The 20,838-nt window shown below is 31.8% G+C and overlaps 4 protein-coding genes and 1 long non-coding RNA gene across 7 annotated transcripts; 3 read left to right on the top strand and 2 right to left on the bottom strand.

Moving 5' to 3' along the window:
* The first annotated feature begins 477 nt into the window (after nucleotides 1–477).
* LOC107417251 (transcription factor bHLH75) lies at nucleotides 478–2,271 on the top strand. 2 transcript variants are annotated; one of them, XM_016025857.4, is made up of 6 exons: nucleotides 489–970; nucleotides 1,106–1,222; nucleotides 1,377–1,442; nucleotides 1,552–1,620; nucleotides 1,738–1,809; nucleotides 1,908–2,271. In XM_016025857.4, the coding sequence occupies exons 1-6, from the start codon at nucleotides 590–592 to the stop codon at nucleotides 1,977–1,979; spliced, it is 777 nt and encodes a 258-aa protein (XP_015881343.4). In that variant the 5' UTR covers nucleotides 489–589; the 3' UTR covers nucleotides 1,980–2,271. The 2 variants fall into 2 exon arrangements, with proteins under 2 accessions (XP_024928838.3, XP_015881343.4); XM_025073070.3 differs by lacking the exon at nucleotides 1,552–1,620 and having other exon boundaries at nucleotides 478–970.
* A 2,958-nt stretch (nucleotides 2,272–5,229) lies between these two features.
* LOC107417238 (uncharacterized) lies at nucleotides 5,230–12,001 on the top strand. Its single transcript, XM_016025843.4, has 11 exons — nucleotides 5,230–5,565; nucleotides 6,566–6,758; nucleotides 6,919–7,004; nucleotides 7,711–7,795; nucleotides 8,074–8,152; nucleotides 8,283–8,413; nucleotides 8,553–8,639; nucleotides 8,820–8,932; nucleotides 10,223–10,353; nucleotides 10,738–10,850; nucleotides 11,466–12,001. Exons 1-10 carry the CDS (start codon nucleotides 5,513–5,515, stop codon nucleotides 10,848–10,850), a joined length of 1,071 nt encoding a protein of 356 aa, XP_015881329.2. The 5' UTR covers nucleotides 5,230–5,512; the 3' UTR covers nucleotides 11,466–12,001.
* Nucleotides 12,002–12,868: 867 nt separating this feature from the next.
* LOC107417240 (uncharacterized) lies at nucleotides 12,869–14,695 on the top strand. Its single transcript, XM_016025845.4, has 4 exons — nucleotides 12,869–13,231; nucleotides 13,638–13,911; nucleotides 13,994–14,193; nucleotides 14,267–14,695. Exons 1-4 carry the CDS (start codon nucleotides 12,990–12,992, stop codon nucleotides 14,613–14,615), a joined length of 1,065 nt encoding a protein of 354 aa, XP_015881331.3. The 5' UTR covers nucleotides 12,869–12,989; the 3' UTR covers nucleotides 14,616–14,695.
* On the bottom strand, nucleotides 14,509–19,049 carry LOC107417256 (protein ABA DEFICIENT 4, chloroplastic). Of its 2 annotated transcripts, XM_016025865.4 has the most exons (6): nucleotides 18,489–19,039; nucleotides 16,936–17,164; nucleotides 15,674–15,774; nucleotides 15,157–15,285; nucleotides 14,966–15,054; nucleotides 14,509–14,887 (listed from the first exon to the last, which is right to left on the bottom strand). In XM_016025865.4, exons 1-6 carry the CDS (start codon nucleotides 18,531–18,533, stop codon nucleotides 14,737–14,739), a joined length of 744 nt encoding a protein of 247 aa, XP_015881351.3. In that variant the 5' UTR covers nucleotides 18,534–19,039; the 3' UTR covers nucleotides 14,509–14,736. The 2 variants fall into 2 exon arrangements, with proteins under 2 accessions (XP_015881351.3, XP_015881352.3); XM_016025866.4 differs by lacking the exon at nucleotides 15,157–15,285 and having other exon boundaries at nucleotides 18,489–19,049.
* LOC132803445 (uncharacterized) lies at nucleotides 17,533–18,482 on the bottom strand. The gene is made up of 2 exons (XR_009638694.1): nucleotides 18,081–18,482; nucleotides 17,533–17,944 (listed from the first exon to the last, which is right to left on the bottom strand). It is a non-coding gene; the product is annotated as an uncharacterized LOC132803445 (long non-coding RNA).
* Nucleotides 19,050–20,838: the final 1,789 nt, after the last annotated feature.

The following is a 20,838-nucleotide window of genomic DNA, read 5'->3' as shown; positions in this document are numbered from 1 at the left end:
GTATATGTATATTGTATGTGTATATATATATATAATTAAAAAGAATAATAAAGGCCATGAAAGTACTTCATTTTTTCCAACTTACTTACCAAACTTTGAAAATTATCTTTAAAATGTAAGGGCAAAAAAAGAAAAAGAAGAAGGAAAAACACGTATACTTTATCATATGCATTATTAACCTTGACTTAAAAAAAAAAATATATATATATATATATATATATATATATATATAAAGAAAAAGAAATCTTAAATTGGATTGCATTCCTGGATAGAATTATTTATATATATATATATATATACCTATAATGGACCCTACTAAAGGATTTGATCCAAAATGAAGAAAATGACACTACTAGTCTTTGAAGATAGAGCTTTCCTTTTCTTTTACTTAATTGTAAAGAAAAACATAATTACACTTGAACCCAACAAAAATGCAAAATTAATACAATACAAAAACAATTTTCCACCTCTATATATATTAACACACCATTAGTACTAGTTCCTCCATATATTTTAAGGCAGTAGTAATTGATCTTTAGCTCTAGCTCTAGCTCTAGCTCTTAGCTATAGTTTTCTAGCTAGATATTTCATGGCTGATCCTAAATGTTATAGGCCCTCTATAGCTTACCCAGAGACGGCTGTAAATATGGAGATGATCATAAACCAGTTTGGACCAGAGATGGACTCAAGCATATTGTTGAAGAATTTCAACACCAGTATAACAGATTACTCAGTGGCAAATTTTTTTGGCTGCAAAAACCACCATGTACTTGGTCATGATCATCACCATCAAAATCCAACAAACTTATTTGATGAAGATCTTCCTGCTGCTTCACAGTCCAATCATCAGCTGATGATCATGAATGATTTCAATGAAAGCAAGAAGAGAAAAGTGAATATGGAAGATGTTTTCTCAATAGCATCTAGCAAAAATGGATTGGAAGATAAAGAAAAGAGTTTGAAAAAGAATGTGAGCCTTCATTTTTTTTTTTTTTTTTTAATATTCTCTGTGGTTTTTTCTAATATCTTTTTGGCTTTTTGATTTTTGAAAATATTTTGCTTCCATATACATGTATATGTAATTTCATGTTTTCTTTTTTAATAGACTTTGGTAAAGGGAAACAATTACAGAAGCAGGAAGAATAATAATAAAAAAGAGGAAGTCATTCATGTCAGAGCAAAAAGAGGGCAAGCTACAGATAGTCACAGTTTAGCAGAAAGGGTATATTAGTATGTTTTTCTCCAGTCATATTTTCATAGAAAAAGACCTTTTATTATTATTTATTGCTTTTCTATCTGTTATATGGATTTATGAAAATATCAAGGGGAAAAATTCATGTGAAAGGAAGAATAATTGAACTGTGTTGTTGGAACAGCTGAGAAGAGAGAAAATTAATAATAAATTGAGATGCCTTCAAGACCTTGTTCCTGGATGCAGTAAGGTAGTGCTTAATTTTTTATTTTTTTTTATAAATTTTTTGGCTATTTTTATATGTAGCTATATATTGCATATATGCTTAATTATATGTAAAATTTTTGTGGAGTTCATAGACAATGGGCATGACAATGATGCTAGATGAGATTATAAGCTATGTTCACTCATTGCAGAATCAGATTGAGGTAAGTTAGGGGCTCAGAAGTTTCTGCTCATCATATCATCCCTATGCTATAATTTTTAGGTCATAAAATCATTCAAGATTACTTAATTAATTAATTAATCTTGTTGTAATTTATCAGTTTCTTTCCACGGAGCTTGCAGCAGCATGTTCTTATCAATCGTACATAAACATAAAAGCTAGCAGAAATGCGGTATCGTAAATTCCTTCATGCTCGTTTCAAATTCGAAGCTTAGCTTATATCATTATGAAGTGTAAAATGACTAGTGTTAAATATGCTAATGGTTGCAGGAGACATATTCACAAGACCCACAAGAGATGGAGAAAATGAGAGCTCAATTGCTTCCCTTCAACATGGTCTAGCTGCTGACTGTACTTTTGGCTCTTATATGCTATAAATTGACCACACACTATATATCTATATATATGTGCTTCCTATGTAAATTGTATCTATTCTATGTGTTCACCACAAATAAAAATATTGTAATATGATCCTTTGCTATACGTTGGGAAGTATGGCAATCATATTTGCAATTTACTTCAAAAAAATGTTGGAAGCAAAACTACAAAAGGGCACGATCCCATGTAGAAAGGAAGAACAGAAAATATCTATCTTGAATGGGCGCAGAATCCGTTGTTTGACGATTTGAAGTAATTTGTCCCTTGTATTGTCACAAGAACTTTCAGTTAAGCACAAAATTGGATTGATGGGACTTGTTTGTTGATATGCTCCTTTTAAATTACATATCTTCCTTTCATAATGATAATAATAATAACAACAATAACAACGACAATTATAGCATTTGATATTTTCTATTTCAAATTAATTTTATTTTGGATTTTCAAATTCAAAATAATTATTGAAGATTTTTTATTTTGAAACTATTGCTATATAATCCAATAAGGAATGATTTCATTTTAGACGATTCATACATTACTTATATTAGAAGGTAATAAAATATATGATAAAAAAGAACTAGAAATGTAAAAAGTCTAAAACTAACATATGCAATATTGTAAATTATGAATTTTGCACAACATTTATGTGTGAGTATTAAACTCACTTTGGCATGAAACCCTTGTATATATTTGACCATTTCTGTCTCTTGATTAAGTATTTTTGAAGGACACATAAAACAATCGATGAGTTGATAAATAATCTATAGCTTTGGAATGGGTATTGTCTTTCCTTTGAGGGAGAGAAACTCATTTGATTCTTGTGGAGACTCATTTATGACTTATTTTTTGCTTCTAATTGAAACATAAGGATTTTGTTCTAGTGAACTGCTTACCTTATAATATAGTAAATTAAAAAGTACATAATATATTGAGGTCCGGTAAAAGTAAGAAAAGACCAATCCTTTATTTCATTTATGTAATGGTTTCCATTCTGATGTTGCTGATGATTCTATTAATTCTATGCATATTTCATTTCAACGACCAAACATCACCTCAATCAGTCCTAATATCTCAAACATATGTCAATTACATAATACAGAAGTATTGAAGGCTTTTCCACAATGACCAATGAAGCCAAACAAATACAACGTTTCACATTATCAAATGTGGCTTTCGCAAATATTTGGATAAGTCTTTAGAATCTTATGGATGTTTCCTATCCATATAGTGAATGACTAAAAACTAAAGAAAAAAGAAAAAAATTTGGAGCGAAGTAGATACATTGTATTCAAAAGTATGGGCTTGATAAAAGATGAAGACAATCGTGTAGGCCATATTATGCTCACAAGATGATGAACATTGTGGGTCAAATTTATTACATGAAAAGGCTTGTAAACCTCCTAAATTAAGCTTCTAAAATCTGCACCGACCCTTTTTACTTCAACTCTTTTTGACCAATTTTAAGAATTCTTAATGCAAGTTCTTCACATCATTCTTGTTACCATATCAAATCTTAAGAGAGTTATGTGTTATTAGAAACATATTTACATTGTAATATGAGAACATGTTGTTGTGGCAAGTAGAAACAATGATATCTCGATTAATGAATTAAATCTAAAAACCTATAGGTAAGTGGCATATAACACTTATGATATCAATAGGTTTCTATAGTATCGATAGTATAACTTTATATAAACAGTTTTCTATTAGGATATTTTAATAGTTATTCCATCTGCATTTTTATTTTTACTCTTTAAAATATTCTTTAATAGTTGAGATTTAAAATGCTTTCATAAATTATATGAGTTCGATGAAATATTAAAATTTTAAAAAGATAAAATGAATCTTATTTGGAATTATTTAAATCATAATTATATTTTTAAATCTCAACTTTTAAAGTAATTTAAAAATTGATAAGCGACGTTCAAATAAAAAAAACCATTAAAACATTCTTATAAAAGAATTTCTATTTATATAGCATTTACAACATATAAAGTTGTTAAGTTTAGGAAGGACAAAACAAGTTAAGGAAACAAAAAAAATCTAATCACAAAATGCAAAGTTTGACAAATATTGTGATTGAATGGAGCAGAAAAACATGAATTGCTATCCAATGTCTACTAAATAGTATACATGATATACCATTGTTAAAGTTTGACAAAATGCTTCTGCCAACTCATTGATTCTGACCCTTTTTGATGGCACTTAAAGCTATATGATGTTGATGCACATAAAATCCATCACCACAAGACCTACTTGAACTACTGTTTTGGTTCTATGCCTCTAACGACATTGCTGCAGTGTCCCTTTGTGTTTATTTTTATTTAGATTCTATTATTTGATTGGTTTTACACGAGCTAGGTAGGTAGGTTAACCGATTGTAAGGAGTATATCATGAATTTATTCTATTTATCTTGTTTTCTCTTATACAAAACATGGACTTTATTATTACTAAGTTTTTTTTTTTTTTTTTTTGGGGGTTAATGTCAAATATTATTAGTAAGTTTGAACTCTAACATATTCGTGTAAAATTCATTCAAGTGTTTAATAATATTGAAATTTTGGCATAGTAAAAAACAAGAAGGAAAACAGAAAAAAAAGAAAAAAAACAAATCAACTATTTTTTGCTAACTTGACTGCTATCCAAATTAACATGAGATTTTAGACTAAAATAGTAGAGTCCTATGTTCAATTAGTGTTGGGTCCATCATATATTTAAAGAAAATAACAAGCTTTGGTAATTAAAAAAAAAAAAAAAAAAGGTGTTAAGTGTCATAAGGGTATTGGTGAATGCTTAGATGACCATCCTCTGCAAGGTTGGCACGGTTTTTTGTCCACTTGTGAAATTCATTAAAAAACAAAGAACACGTGGCTAAGAAAACAAAAACAAAACAGAAATAGTTACGAATTGTTTTTACTTTACCTACAAAAGGACATAAACAAAGAAACGAACCAAACGAGCCTTTGAAAATTCAAAACCCTAGAAGTAAATAGCTCTTGTCCTTTGGTCAAGTTTCCTATATGAGTGGACAATAGGTGTATAAAGTACTTTTTCGGTGTATATTGAAGACACGTTTAAAAAAAATCACAAATTAAAAAAATGGGGTGTATAAAGTATTTTTTAGGAAGAAACCCAACTTTGTTTTGGATCGTGGATAGGTCTTGAAAACAGCCCAAACAGGCCCAAACTTCCGAAGATTCGGGCTGGAGACCATGATTCCAGGTATGGAAGTTTGGAAGAGAAGCCCTTGGCTGAACTGAAGAAGATTGGCAATTCAATTCTCTATCTCTCTCTCCGCTGAACAATTCCAATCCAAGTTCAGTTTCGGAAATTGGTATGAATTTGAAATAGCAATCGAAGAAGAAGAAGAAGAAGAAGAGTATGTAATCATCCAAAATTCAAATTCAGAAAATAGACGAGATTTCATGATCAAGTTCGTCTACTTCCGACTTTGGTTTTGTTGTTCAAATTAGTTTCCCCATTAAAATTAAAGAAAATGATGTCTCCGAGGCAAAATCCTGAAGATCGAGCATCTCCATCTCATCTCAGGTGATCCAATTTCATCTCACTTTCTTTTTTTTTTTTTTTTTCTTTTCTTTTTTCATTTTTTAATTGTAAAATGCCCTAAGTGTCTGTTTGGTTCCCGAGAAACATTTTGGAAATCGAAGCGGAAAAAAATTCTATGAATCATATGCTGTTTATCCGGTTACATTAAGTAGAATTGCAACTCAAATTGATGAATGTAGACTTGATTGAGTGAGAACTAGTTGTGCCTGATTTTCGCACAATATTGTGAGAATTGATTGTGCTGTTCTCTGAGGGAAAGCTTTGAATGTACTAAGCTCGGGATTATTGCCTGCCCCATTAAAATAAATTGGATGAATGTGATGTGTGTATCTAGCTTAATTCGGAAAGACAGTAATAACAGGTGTATAATCAGGATTTTGGTGATGACATTGCATCTTAGAGAATAAGGATGTTTAATTCTAGCTTAGATTTCATATTAAGAATAATTAGTAAGGAGCATTGTAGAATTGGTTTTAACGCAACTTTCTATCAGGAGCTAATCCCGAATGTTGTAGGAAGACAAGTAGCTTCTTTTAAGGGCATGTTCTTGGTTTTTATATTTATTCTTATTATTATTTGCCTTTTTTTTTTTTTTTTTTTTTTTTGGTGGTAATCTGGTGCCCTTAGCAAACCATTTTGTTGGTTGGGGTTTCAACCTCAAAATTGTCCATGTTTTTGTTTTAGTTTCTGGTGGAATAGAATTTTTAATTGCTCCACACCCCTCCTTGAGGAAAGCTCAAAAAGGAATAAAAATAAAAATAAAAATAAAAATTCACACAATCATAACAAAGTATCACTTTTATTTGTTATGTCAACATCTAAGCTTACTCTTTTAAATTGATGCTGGATGAGATCGGTGCTTAATGTGTTTTGACCTTCTCGTTCTTTTTAACTGCAACTGACTAATACCAATGATCTTCTCTGACCTTCTTGTTCTTTTTCACTGCAACTGACTAATACCAATGATCTTCTCAATATGTAGGCATACCCCCTTACAAATAATCCATATTATCGGCAATTTCATGAGAATATGGTCAATTTACTCACTGTACCACTACCTAGCTGAGACGGGAGCTTCAGTTGTACTTTTTCTTTTCATTTGTTTGGTTCCTGCATCCATTCTATTTCTAATTCTACAAAAGCCTTGGAAGGGCAGGCCTCTTGGAAATGCACAGGTGACTTTGTCATTTAAAAATTACCTCAATTAGGAATATATAAAACATGCTCATATTATTTCTATTCTACACTTCTTGAGTAGTTCTGTGGTTTTTTTGTTTTTTTTTTTTTTCTCCCTCCCTCTCTGTCTCTCTCTCTCTCTATTATGGGCCTTTGCAGGTAGTGCCTTCTATAATCAATGGTGGCATAACAGCTCTCTATTTCATTTTGTGGGGAAAGGGCCTTAAATCATGTGGGCCTCTTAGGTAAACTTGGCTTTCAAATGTTTCATGTCTATTGAACTTTTGAAGTGTTCTTTACTATCAGTTTCAGTTTTATGATTACATTACGTTTTTTTTTATTGTTTTAATTACAGCTTCTTGAAGAGTCAAATTCAAGCTATAGTTCAAAACATTGTTAGAAAAGTGATATGAAAGACTTTATAGATCTTACTGTCCATAATGGCTTCTGTTGTATACTCATTCAGTTATTGAGGAACAATCAGCCAATAGCCTTTGCTGGTGGTTGCCAACTTAGTTCCTCTAATATTTATATATGCATTTTAAGGATATTTGGTTATTTTCTAAATTGCTGGAGACATTACATGTTTGTGGGACGTGGTTCTACTTTGCTAGTTATTCAAATTCAGTTATTCAGCTTTTATGTTGTAACTTAACTTAATTTATAGGTCAAATAAGGAGTTCTAGACTTCTTATCATAATTCTATTTTAACTAGTAAATGTAAGCTTCAAGAGAATTGTAATTCTATTTTGATTAGGAAAAGTTGAGCTTTTAGGGACTACATGTACAAGCTTTGTTGGTCAAATTTGATTTCTGCTTGTATTGCTTAAATCTGGAAATCCTTCGTTTTCCTCTTCCCTTAATCTACATTTTGTTTGTTCTTTATGGCTCCAAATCTTTATTTATTAGTATTTGAAATTATTTTCATTCTGTCCTTTCCATATTATGTAGAGCTATATTGGCAGAATATTCTGGCGCTGTCCTTGGAGTACTTTCTGCGGTATTGTATGGGAGGAAGAGCCATGTTTGGAAAAAGGTTGCTATCTTAGATTTGCACTTTTATGGTCTGTTTTGTATTCTGTATAGACCATTATCTTTGAGTACCAAAGCTTAGATTTCAATTTGAGCATGTTTCTTTTGTAACCGGTGCTATGTTAAAATTAGCCTTCTTTAAAGTCATTAGCTATTTCATTACTCCATTACACTATCTAATAAGAAAGAGTAAGAGATATTAGTCTTCTTTTTCATTTAGATTTTTTTTTTTCCTTTTTTTTTTTTTTTTTTTTTTTTTTTTTTTTGTGGGTCTTCTAACAGGTAGGTGGCCTTATAGCGATGGTGGCCTCTTTTTATTTATTATCTCAAGGCTGGGCCATGGCAAGATACTCCCCTTTCTATATCCTTTCATATATTACTTTATTTCTTCTTGTGTTAGGCTTTGTTAGGTCCTTGTTGCAGCTTCCTCTTTCACATTTCTTGATCTCTTCATTCCTTTCCTATTTGTTGTGAACTTAACCTGAAATTACCCAACAAAGATAGCCTTGATGCTGAAGTACAGACAGAAGAAGTGTTGGGCATGACAGCAATGACGGTTCCAATTTTTGCTGGAATCTTATCAGCACTAAGAAGGGTGATTGCACGGCGTGTTTCACTCAAGGTGTTGCTATTTTTCTACCATTACATGTGTATTATGATGTGCATGCTCTGTTGTCCCAAGCTTCTTAAGGAATAGATCTAACATAAGCAATGATAAAAGCCTCTATTGCTTATTGATTGTAATCATTCTGTGCTTTCAGAATCAACTTAAAAGGCGACTTCATGCAATAACTATTGCGTCTGCAACTTGCTTCCTGTTTCCTGTGGCCATGTGGGACATAATCATAGTAAGTTGCATGATGTAACATATGGGCCTTGATTCAGTTGATTATTTTTTTGGATTTATTCTAGTTCGATTCTTTGTAGCCTTTCATGTTTGAATTTTGTCTTGTTATTCTTTCTTCCTTCTTTTCTTCTTTTTTAATTACTATTCTTAAAGTTCCCATTGGTTTTGTTGGAGCTCTTAGGGGTCACCTTCAAGTAGCAGTGATAAGATGCCATTCTCTACATGGGCTTTTCTGAGTACCGTTATTTTTGGAGTTATCTTGATATTCTATGTTGATAGTATTGCAGAGGAAAGGTAACTTATTCAACTGTTTGTTGACACTGTGCTGATTTCCATGTAAAATACTTTTTTAGCATATAAAAATCTTATTAATTGTTAAGTGTGTGTTATGTAAGCTTATTATGTGGATCTGATGTAAGAGTGAATGTTCAAGTGTCTGCAATGTTCTTGATACATAGTTGGACACACTTCCTTAGAGCTTTTGAGTTTTGGAATGGATGGTAAATTAACATGTATCCTGCTACATATGCTATTCATTGTTATTGAAAAAAGATTCATGTTCCATTTTGTTAGTTTTTGAGAGTTCAATTGCATTAGTATTGTTTACTTCCGTTGAGATATCAAAACAATGTGGGCATTATCTTCCAAAATCTTGTTTGGGTTCCCTGCTATATAAAGTGACAGGCTATATATTGGTGGAAAACATTCTTGTTGTTTTGTTTTTTGGCTGCCATGAACAGATGAGAAGTGACTTTATATAGATTCATATTTTTAAAAAAGTTTTGGACTCCTCTTAATTGTTGTACGTATAGTAAACTGATGTATTATTATATTCCTTAATTACACCCTTCCCTCCCTTCTCCCAGTAATAATAAATTATCCCCAGATTCATTGTTGTTTATGCAACATTTTAACATGTTTTGCTTGATCTGACAGAGAGAAACTGACCGGATAACTTTTTCAGCTGCCTAGTCATGTAATATTTCCCTTTAAGCTATAGACTATAACATCTGAACACCTATCCAATATCTACCAATCCTACATGGTTGTTTTTCACTGGTGAGATGAGTTTTTTGATCGATAAGTCTTGCTCAAGTGAGATTATTGTACATACTAGCTTCTAAGCTGATTCTTCGTATAATATATGAAATAAAAAATAGCAGCTGCTGTAATTGCCATAGTATAGATAATCAACTTTGCTTCCACCTTGCTTTACAATGATCCTGTGGAGTTATAATGTTACATTAATATTAGCACTATTATGGTGATACATCATGCATCCATGACTGCCAAGAGAGAAAAAGAAGAAAGTGTTCTGTTTTGTTTGTGTTTGTGACTTTGTGGGTTATCTTGATCATTTCATATACTTTAGGCTTGATTAGTAAATCTCTCAATTGTTTTGTGCATTAGACAGTTTTCTCACCACTGAGGAAGTAATGCTTGTAGATTATGCAGATCTTGGTTCTTTAAAATGCTTTTTTTATCTTTATTTTATTTCTCTGTGTGTGTGTGTGTGTGTATGTTTAATTTCTTGATTATTTTATATATTTAGGTTTGACTGGTAAATCTTTTAACTCTTCGTAGATTACACATGGTTTTCTCTTCTCCAAGGCATTTAATGGCAGCTGGTGGATGCATAATTGTAATGGAAATTGTGTACGGAATGGACTTCTCTCTTCCAGGCTTCCTAATTTGCTGCATAATTTTAGGTTTTGGTATGTGGGTTACATTTATTGTTTTACTCAGTTGCATCATTATGTGGATCAATGTTATTTTCATCACTGTTATTATATAACATTTCCAATCTGTTTTACTCGAATCAAATATTTTCTAGTACCAAATAATGTTTCTTGAAAACTTATTTGGTTTATCAATTAATTTACTCAGCCACTTCTATGCATTCCCTCTATACTACAGTGCAAAGTTCTGTTGCTTGCTAGTAAAAGGAAGTACACGCAATCTTAATTGTTTTAACTTCTGATAGGGATTGACTTTTCATCTTTTTCATGTACATGGAGGTCTTCTCCACATTTCTTCACTTCTGTATTTTAGCTATTAATTTTTCATAACTCGTATATAAGTTTGACTGAAATTTGTAGGGATATATGAGGCAACTTCTTTGGAACGTGGTAAAAAAGATTCACTTCAAACTACCGATCTGTCAAATGGGATCTTGGGTGACCAAATTCAGACGTCTTCGCTTCCAACATAAGTATGCCTACCTTTTGATCGAATTAGATTTTTTTCTTTTCTTTTTTTCTCTTTTTTTTTTTTTCCCCCCTCAATCCAAATTTCTGATACCTGTTGCTTGAATGTTTTATGTGAGTATTAAAATTCTGAAACCATTTTATGTGAGTATTAAAATTCTGAAACCTTTCTAGTTGGAAAAATTAAAGTCAGTAGGTCTATCAACAATGTTCATGTCATTCCAAACAATGAAGAGAACTTACAAGTTTACCTCCAAAAAGCAGGGCACAGGTTATGAAAGTGCATAGACAAAGTTATAGAGAGAGAGAGAGAGAGAGAGAGGCAAAACCAGGATTTAGAAAGTTGCCATAGTTTGCATTCATATTTATTAGTCTTAATTTGAATTGGACATTTCCTGCATTATTAAGTACTGCGTAGTATGCATTTCTCTTAAATATGACTGTTTTTAGAACCTTGTAGAAATGCCTTGGTATTTTCAGAAATTATATAAAAAACCCCTTATATTTCATTTTTGTTGCAATATTTAGGTGGTATTACTGTAATATTCCCTCTTTTTATTTTGGGGAGGGAAAGATTACGAATATGTTTTTCTATTTTTTGATGATACTTTCTCATGCAGTCTTACGTGGGTTGGCGTACATCATTAGGAATTGCATTCGCAGCAGCATTTGTTACTTTGATGTTGGATTTTGAGTCAATATTATTATCAAACAAGCAGGAAGGAGGGAAAAAACAAAAAAAAACAAAAAAACAAAAAAACAAAAAAAAAAAACGAAAGAAATCACTCATGGCAGAGTTCCAGGCAAATTCTTGATTGTTAAGATCGTATGGAACTTCCAAGATGTCGAAGGTCGTCGATCATGATCTCATATATTGATGTAGGCAGTGTCAATCCCTGACTAACCCACATTGTGTCCACATTTCAATTGTTGATAATTTACCGTCAACTAAAGAAATATACTTTCGTTTGTACAAATTTTAGGGTTTATGAGATGATCTGACAAATATTTTTTTGTACAATGTGGTTTTCTTCAAATGGTAGGTGGATTTTTTTTGCTACTTATCGATAATCCATGGCTTTCTTGTTGACCAATGGATACTATCACTGTGAAGTTCTTGATTTTTCTACAAATAAAAACTTCATTTTCTTCTGAAGTAATATTCACCTCGAATGATTTAATCCAAGCAATCAGGCTAAATTTATGTTATTTGCTCTGTTTGATGGATGGCATAAATAACAGAGATCTTGGTTTTACATAAGTAGAAGAGAAATTAAAAAAACTCTTCTTCTCCTATTTGGTAAAAGATAAAATAAAACTAGTGTTTATTTAAAAGAGAGATTTCATTTTAAACCAAATTTAGATTCCTTGAATTTAATTCATATTTTCTCATTTAAAAATACTCCACGGGTATCTCTCTATGCAATTGTTGCCGGAGGATATTATATTAATAAATATTACGATCAGGAATCCTTTTAATTTACTCCAAAAGATATTGGATGCCTTTGTAGTAACCCTTGATTTTTATCATATATTTGTTAAAAAAAAATTTTAAAAAAAAAAATCTAAACTGTGTCATAGTTTAGGAATTCGTTACGAAGTTTTGTTGTTTTATTTTTTTTTCTTTTCCCGGTAAATAAATGGGATGCGCTGACAAAAAGATGGGGCTCACGAGGTCCATTAAAAAATATATAAAATAAAAATAAAATAAATAAAATAATTTTAAAAATTAAATGTGTATATATATATATATATATATAGAATAAAATATATATACAGTTCATTGACAGTTTTTATATGCATTACGATATTGGTGATGATTTTTTATAATATTAATGATAATTATCATTAATATTATAAAAAAAACAGTCATTAATATTATAATTTTAAAAAATTATCATTAATATTATAAAAAAAACAGTCACTAATATTGTAGTCACTAATATTGTAATTTTCATACGAATCGTCCCATAAAATTTTCAAATATATATATATATATATATATATAAATAAAAAAATAAACAACCCTTGTTTACCGAAAGCATTCTTATCGCTCATGACTTCCCAAAAGAAAAGGAAAGCAACATTTATATCTAAAATCGGAAACCGACCCAGTGCTGAAGCTTTGCTTTTCGTTATTTGGCATGCCGATTCCTTTCCAAATCAGGCATGCCCAGTTGTTGTTCCATACAACCAGAAGGAATAATACTTATTTCTGCAATAACAGCTATAGCTTCAGCAAACCACAACAAACCCATGACCGGAACGACTTGAAGTTCGTTCATGGCAAAAAGCTCTTGAAGGATCTCTCCACTTGGGGTATTGGTGGCCCTTGTAAGCATTTCATTCAAGTTTTCGATCAGACCCAGCTTGCTTCTGCCATCAGGTTAGTGTGTGTGTATATATATATATATATATATATTAGTTACAAAGCTATTGAGCGACGCATCTCGTAAAATGTTACAGGATATTATGTCGTCCAAAACTTAGCAAACTTGGTTAGTTTTGGACAAATTTTTATCCGAAACAATGCATATATCCTTTAAAAAAAAGTATCTTCAAAAGCATATACGTGTAAATGAAAATATACGTGCAGATATTCATGCATATGTTTTTGAAAATAGGCATTGTTCAAATAATATTTATCCAGAATTCCGCATGAATGAATGACCATATGCACACAACAAAAATTTTCAAACCATTTTGAGGCTTCCTATTGTTATGTCAAATTTTAAAAGTAAGACAATTTGATATTTTCGCTGAATTGGATTTTGTTGATGTTAAATATGCAGATACTGTCATGAGAATTCCATACGGTTTATTATCATTGGTAAAGGCTCAAATTGTCTATTTGATGACTTGGGTTTTGATGGGTGTGTTATTCTAAACCGGATTGACTTCTTAGAAAGGAAGGAGCATGGTGTTTTCAGAGTCGGAAGCGGTTTTCGGTTTAACAAGTTAGGTAAGCAATGTTCCAATGAAGGATTTGCAGGGCTTGAGTTTGCGGGAGGAATTCCTGGAACTGTAGGTGGAGCAATTTTTATGAATGCCGGAGCAAATGGGCAGGTCATTATTGTACTAATTGTTTTGAAAAAAAAAAAGGGTGCTTTAAAATTAATGGCTCACCGAATCCTTTTGGTGCTTTCAGGAGACTGCCGATGCTGTTGAGAGTGTTGAAATCGTTACTAAAGATGGAAAGTTTCAAAGACTTGAGAGAGCTGATCTGAGTTTTGGGTACCGGTTAACTCCATTTCAAACCATGCAAGAATTGGCAGCCATTGTGGCTGTTACATTTCAGCTTCAGCGCTCGGAATCATCAAAGATGAGGCAGCTTGAGTATTTGGAGAGGTAATTATTTTCATAGAGAGAGTTTATGCTTCCATTTTTTTGATTTGCTAACTCTATCTTGTTTTATATACAGGAGAAGAAAATCTCAACCAATCAGTGAGCGGACCGCAGGCTCAGTTTTCCAAAATCCACCATATTTGGGAGTTGCAGCGGCCAAGTTAATCGAGGAAGCGGGGTTGAAAGGTTTTAGAGTTGGAGGGGCAATGGTTTCCGAAATCCATGCGAACTTCTTCATAAATTCTGGAGGATCAACATCTCAAGATATGCTTACCCTCATTGCTGTGGTTAAGGAAAAGGTTGATCGGAAATTTGGTGTACAACTCAAGGAAGAAGTATTACATATTAGTCCTTATTGTAATGATGTAAAACCAAACAAAGATGTAACATTTGAAGGAAGAAAAATAGACACTCATTGCTTGTAAAGGAAACGCATATTTCAAAATTTTCTTGAAATGCTTGGAAAGAAAATCATTCAGATAAATTTCAAAGCTTTGGAACTTAATCTGAATCCTTCGTTAGATTGTTTCTGCATTAGCAAATTTATCAATGCAGGTGGTGTCTGGAATTTCCAGCACTTCTTGTTATTGCTTTGGTGATGACATGAGTGACAATTCCAATGGGACAAAAGAGAAGACAAAGAGAAACTGAATGTCGGGTCTCAACTTGGTTTTCCTGTCCGTCGTGAAAGACCTGCCTGAAAGAAGCAGAATCAGTGTTAGAACTCCCAGTCTTCTATGCTCGTACAAACACACAATCAAAGAGAGAGACCTACCTTGCAGCAAAAAGATCTACAACCAACAAATGAATCCAGGCAGAAGCCAATGTCATCTCACTGGAGAATATCTTTGCTATACCGGGCAGCTGCACACGGTAGACAGGCAAAGAAGAAACTGTTTGATAAGATTTATACATCACTTTTCTCTGAAAAGAATTTTCTCAACATGCATATGCTTCACCACACACCTCTGGCAGCAAGTATTTACTTGCAAAAATGTACCGCAGCGTTTCAGGTGTCCAAGAGAGACACAATAGATATGCATATAGAATTCCAAGCACGACATATGGGATACTACTATCCATAGATTTTTTGGTCTGCATTTGCATGTTTTAAAACATTAGTTGCATCACTGCAAGTCAAGCGAAGAATGAAAGTTCTAGAAGATAAATACATTCAAAGGGCCAAAGGATACATATACAGCAATGAATATGTTTTGAGATATGGACTCGAATCAATAAGAATTATGCAATCAATACATGATAAAACAAACAGCTCAAAAATCAAGAAGCAAAAATGCATGAATTGAATAGGAGAGACGTTGAAGTTTGAGAACACACTTATATGTTGAAGCATGAAACAGCTTCTAGTTATTTGCAAAATCAGTGAAATTGATTAAAAAGATGATGAACGGTTGGTATCATTCTTTATGAATCAAGGCCAATTCTACTATGAATTCAAACCAGAGAGAAGATAGAGCAATACCAGTTCGGATTTAGGAGCTAAAACCATGAGAGCATAAAATGGGAGAACTGCGACTGTTCCCAAGCCAAAAACGCTGCTAGCAAGTTGAGAATTTGTCAACCCTGAAAATGAATAAAATGTCTTTAAATAATAGGACCTACAACCAAAACCAGTGGTACTACTCCATTTTACTGCTTGAACTAAGCCTGGAGGTATCGTACCCATGTACAAATAGAAATATACTATAAAAAGTAATCTCTGATAATGAAGACATATACCACTTGAAGTATGCATTTCTTCTTCTTTTCTTTTTTGTATGTATAACTAACTTAAAGGAAATCAGGGCAAGGACTTTCCTTTTTTGTATGTATAACTAACTGAAAGGAAATCAGGGCAATGAGATAATTAACAACTATAAAAGGAATAATAAAAACTGATCCATTTTATTGTTTCTTCTAGAATTTATACAAAACAAGCATCTATAAAACTACAAACAGAGTATCCCCAACCAACTGCCTGGCAGTTTCTACAGTTATATCAACATGGCACGATCAAAACATTTAATTTTGAGGTTGGTGATTTATCTCCTATCAGTTTGACAAAATGAATAACAGCAACAATGAACTGCAGATAAACTTTAGCAAAAGAAAAGTAATGATTCTAAAAAATTGCAGAGATCTAATGATACTTTTCAGCCTAAAATGCTCTAATTGTATTTAATACATAAGACCTCAGAAGTTTAACACCCACAAAATAGTGTGGCAGAGAAGGATGGGGAAGTTGTTGGACAAAACCTCTGCAGATGAAAAGTCAAACTTCATTGTGATGGTTTCTAAAAGTCTGTGATGCAATTATATGGGAAAGAACTGAGGAGAAAGGGGGAGGGGAACTCCTCCTTTAAGCAATATACCAGAGCTTTATATAAATCACAAGGACTTGCAACTTGAGAAGAACTCAACCAAACTACTACATTGGGTACAAAGAAATTCTGCTTATTATTATGTAAAAATGACACATTTGTGCACGCTATCATCATATTATGAACAAGGATAAGAATTTTACATAAGAAAACAAATTATGAGGTAGGTCCTTATTGTTAGAGATCCCAACTTGTTACACCATGTACCTCTCCGAGGATTGTTAATACTGATGATGAATTATACGAGCAATGTTATATAAAGCTACAATTAATCACTCTAATGCAGCAAGATGAATTTCACCATTCAACTACGCAAATAATATTAATAGAAAACCAAAATAGTATAAGAGGAAAAAAGGATCACATGATGCACAAATTCTAGAACCCTTTTGATACAGAACAAATTTGTCAAGTTTTGGTCTAACAACAACACTTGATCCTCCCATGAAACTCCAATTTCGGTGTTTGTCTCTGCCAACCATCAAAACGTGTTTGCCAAAGAGTTCAGTGCTATTACTTTTGAGTGTAAAAGCAAATCTTCGATCCACTCCATCATGATGCCAAGGTTTTAGATTGTTCCCCAATTGGTCAATCTATAAGAAAGGAAATTATAATTATAACAACAGTTTCCCATCTTAGAAAAAGTACATTGAGTTGCTAATGTGTGAATGTGTGCAACTTAAGTCTAGTTGCATGATATATTGAATCTTAAAAAATAAAGTTTTATTGAGTCAATGATGTAACAAAAGGAGAAATAAAATTAGAAAGATAGATTGAAGTGCATAAGATCTTTTAAACACTTTCATGCTCACTCTAGATTTGAAGTTAAAACCATGGAAAACCAGATATGCACTATATCCTTAATTTTTTTTTTCCGTCTTTTTATTTTTAGTTTATATTTTATGAATGCAAGCAATATCCTCAGGAGTGATATTTAAGTTCATTCCAAAAGGAAGGAAGAGAAGGGATAAAAACACAACCACACTAAATAACTTAAAGCCATAAAGCCATAGTAGACAAACTAGCACAAACACACACAGTTTACCCAACAATTCCAACCATCTGACACTAACATCTGCACACTGCACTACATTTTACAAATTGTCATGAACTAATATTCCACCAGAAAATCAGAAAACTAGAAACGAGCAAGACTCCAATATGGAAACTTTCTTTCACATTTCGTAAACTTGGCAATTTCACTTGTTCTTATGGTCCTAGGGAGCGTAATAGAGCTGCTGATGAGCTTGCTCCTCACTCACTGTCATTGTCTTGAAACGAAACATGAGTGGAAGAGGGCCCTGCGTGGTTGTCTTCTATTATTCAGGATGACTTTTTGTAATGGTTCTTCTTGATGAAATGGTTTGCAGTTTCTTTCAAAAAAATAAATAAATAAGTGAAATTTTTATAGCCTGTTAGCTGCCAAATTCTGATTGTATTTCTAGTTTGTTCGACTCCAAGAAGTTGTAGAAGTTAGAAACTGAACAGCCAAGAAATTGAGACACATACATTATCCAAAAGGCCAAGAGGAATACTACTGGTGCACCCAAATTTATGGAGAGCAACCCCATCTCAGATTTAGCAGAAATATAAACTGAAAAAGAAATATAAACCACATAATAGAGCTTATATACGTCTTCATTGGACGCAATAAAATTCAATTCCAACTATACTGAAAACCCATTTCCCAATCGACCAAGAACTCATCAAAACCACCGCAAAACTGGCAAAACATCACAAAAGAAGATAATAAGGAATGCCCAGATGAATATAAAAAACCACAGATCCAAAGAACCCCCAATTGAACACTTAGCTTCTTATAATCTTCCATAAAAACAATGCCAGGCAAAGGAAAATCGGATTAGAAAAAAATAAATAAATAAATAAATGAAGCTTGAAAGGCCTGAAAATTCATACCTTGAGCGAGATTGGAGAATGGCAAAAACAAGAAGAGAAGGCCATGTCCAGTGCAAACCCAATACACCCACTATCAAAGACTACAATAATGGTTCCCGCTTATATCATAAAAACGAAAATGGGAAACCAAAATTAGAAACATTTTCCCACTTAGAGAGACTCACAGCAGAGACTGACACGCAAACGAGAGAGAAGCAAAAAGAGAAAATGGATGGTCATTGCGCACTAGCCGACAACAAAAAGGCAAGTAATAGTTTCAACTTTCAAATACAACTAGGCAAAGAGCTAGAGTGCACTAAATGGTTAGCCTAAAAACCCAATTATGGATCAACTGGATAATATTGGACACCCCACTTGAACTGGGTTTGTCTCTTCTTTTTTCTCTGAATTTTCTATCTCTATTTTGATGGGATCCAGCAAACTCACATGGGTTATGGTTTATTTATTGAATGGCTATCGTTTATCTTTCACTTCAACTATTGCTGCTTGGCCTACTTTGTGATGCTATAATGGAGTCCAGAATTAATACTTTTTTTTTCTTCTCTTTTTTTTTTTTGTTTTTTTTCGTTTCACTGTATATTTCTTTCCTCCAGTTGTCATTTCTCCGTCACAAATTTTGTTAACAAAAAAGATATAGGCACCATGAAAGGTGTCATTTTAAAGGTATAATTTTGCGGTTTTAAGGAAAAGCACTCTGCTTGATATTTGTCCGAAGTTATATGTTTTTCTTTTTGTTTTATAAGAATAATATAGAGTAATATATCATAACCAATGTTCAAAATTTTGATATTAATAAAAATATCCAAAATTTAAAATACATAAATTTTAATAGAAATATAAAAAAATATTAAAATATTGATAAAAATTTATAAAAATGATAGAAATTTATTTTAAAAAATAAAAATTTTTATTGAAATTTTATAATTGATTTATTTAATCTATCAATTATTAAATTGATTATAAAATTTGTTAAAATATTGAATAGATATTATATTCTTGTTAATCAATTAATTTATAATAAATAATAATGACCATAAATAAATTATTATTAATAAAAATATGCCAAAAAATACATATTTGATAAAATTATTTATTAACGAAAATATAAAAACAATTATTACAATTACATTGTATTTTATAAATGTTATTTTAATACTAATACCACATAAAATTTATAAATGGTTGAAAATCATCGCTCTCTTCTTTATTTTGATTTTAAAATTTGAAATGTGAGAAGTAGTTATTAAAAAATGTATCTCCTTTATAATTTTGCATATAATTGTTAATATGACAATCATATGGATCTTACATTATTGATTGACTATGTGCATAATTACTATTTTCTGATAGTTGAGTTTAAGATGATAGCCATGAGTTGTTACTTGATAATATTTCATACACATCCATTGAATAAGGGTTATCAAAATGATTTTTAACCCTTATTGATTCAAAATTCATAGAAATCGAATCCTCTTTTTGTTGTGACATCTCCATTATAGATTTCTCTTTACCTATATAGTTTTTTCCAACAGCACCAATTCCCTGACTTTCATCTCTACACTAGGAATGTCAATGGGACAAGGCCGGATCGGTTTTTAAAATCCTTTCCCCATCCCCACGGAGAATTATCCATCCTGTCCCAATAGTTTTCCTATTTTCTTTAGAAGCGAGGCGGGGACGGAGATTTTCCAATCTGGAATGGGGCGAAACTGTTTTCCCCTTTTTTTCTTTTTTAAATTGATATAATTTTTTTTGAGAAATTTATATAAAAAATTTTATTTTATGGATAAAATGTAAATAAAGTGACTAAAATGCAATAAAATATAATAAAATACGTCAAAGTCCAAATTTATAATTATAATAAAATACAACCTTAAAAAATACAATATCAAGATACATAAAATATAAAAAAAAAAAAGAAAAAAAAAAGTAAATATACATTGGTCGGGTTCGAGTCGGGTTCTTTATTCTCCGATCCCAGCCTGATACCGATTCAGGCCTTAAGGATAAAAACTGATCCCGCCCGCAAACCCCAATTTTTTGGCGAAAAATTGCCCTGTTAAGGGCAGTTCACCACGGTTTTCGTTGTTGTGTGCGGGATAAATTGACAACCCTACTCTACATCCATGATTTTCATCTTGTGTTGCATGTGTATAATATTGTTCACTATTAAATGGGCTTAATCCAAGATTTGCCATGTTAAAAAATACAATCCACAATTTTTGTATTGTTGTTTTATCAATATTCAATAAATAGAACTTATTAATGTTATTTAATTCAATTCATTTTATTTTATTTATATCACTAAATGTTTAAAAGTTAATTAAAAGGTAAAAAAACTATCAATGAA

Source organism: Ziziphus jujuba, chromosome 4, assembly GCF_031755915.1.
Source record: "Ziziphus jujuba cultivar Dongzao chromosome 4, ASM3175591v1".
NCBI classification, from domain to species: domain Eukaryota; kingdom Viridiplantae; phylum Streptophyta; class Magnoliopsida; order Rosales; family Rhamnaceae; genus Ziziphus; species Ziziphus jujuba.
The sequence above is the reverse complement of the archived record's forward strand: the minus strand, read 5'-3'. Positions and strand labels throughout refer to the sequence as shown.

Coding starts and splice junctions, on each gene's coding strand:
- LOC107417251 (XM_016025857.4), top strand. CDS start 590: ATGGCTGATCCTAAATGTTATAGGCCCTCTATAGCTTACCCAGAGACG. Junction 971..1,105: donor AAAAGAGTTTGAAAAAGAAT/GTGAGCCTTCAT, acceptor CTTTTTTAATAG/ACTTTGGTAAAGGGAAACAA. Junction 1,443..1,551: donor TTGTTCCTGGATGCAGTAAG/GTAGTGCTTAAT, acceptor TGGAGTTCATAG/ACAATGGGCATGACAATGAT.
- LOC107417238 (XM_016025843.4), top strand. CDS start 5,513: ATGATGTCTCCGAGGCAAAATCCTGAAGATCGAGCATCTCCATCTCAT. Junction 5,566..6,565: donor GCATCTCCATCTCATCTCAG/GTGATCCAATTT, acceptor CTCAATATGTAG/GCATACCCCCTTACAAATAA. Junction 7,796..8,073: donor AGAGCCATGTTTGGAAAAAG/GTTGCTATCTTA, acceptor GTCTTCTAACAG/GTAGGTGGCCTTATAGCGAT.
- LOC107417256 (XM_016025865.4), bottom strand. CDS start 18,533: ATGGCCTTCTCTTCTTGTTTTTGCCATTCTCCAATCTCGCTCAAG. Junction 15,055..15,156: donor GTAAATACTTGCTGCCAGAG/GTGTGTGGTGAA, acceptor TACCGTGTGCAG/CTGCCCGGTATAGCAAAGAT. Junction 14,888..14,965: donor GTAGATCTTTTTGCTGCAAG/GTAGGTCTCTCT, acceptor TGCTTCTTTCAG/GCAGGTCTTTCACGACGGAC.
- LOC107417240 (XM_016025845.4), top strand. CDS start 12,990: ATGCCGATTCCTTTCCAAATCAGGCATGCCCAGTTGTTGTTCCATACA. Junction 13,232..13,637: donor CAGCTTGCTTCTGCCATCAG/GTTAGTGTGTGT, acceptor TTAAATATGCAG/ATACTGTCATGAGAATTCCA. Junction 14,194..14,266: donor CAGCTTGAGTATTTGGAGAG/GTAATTATTTTC, acceptor TTTTATATACAG/GAGAAGAAAATCTCAACCAA.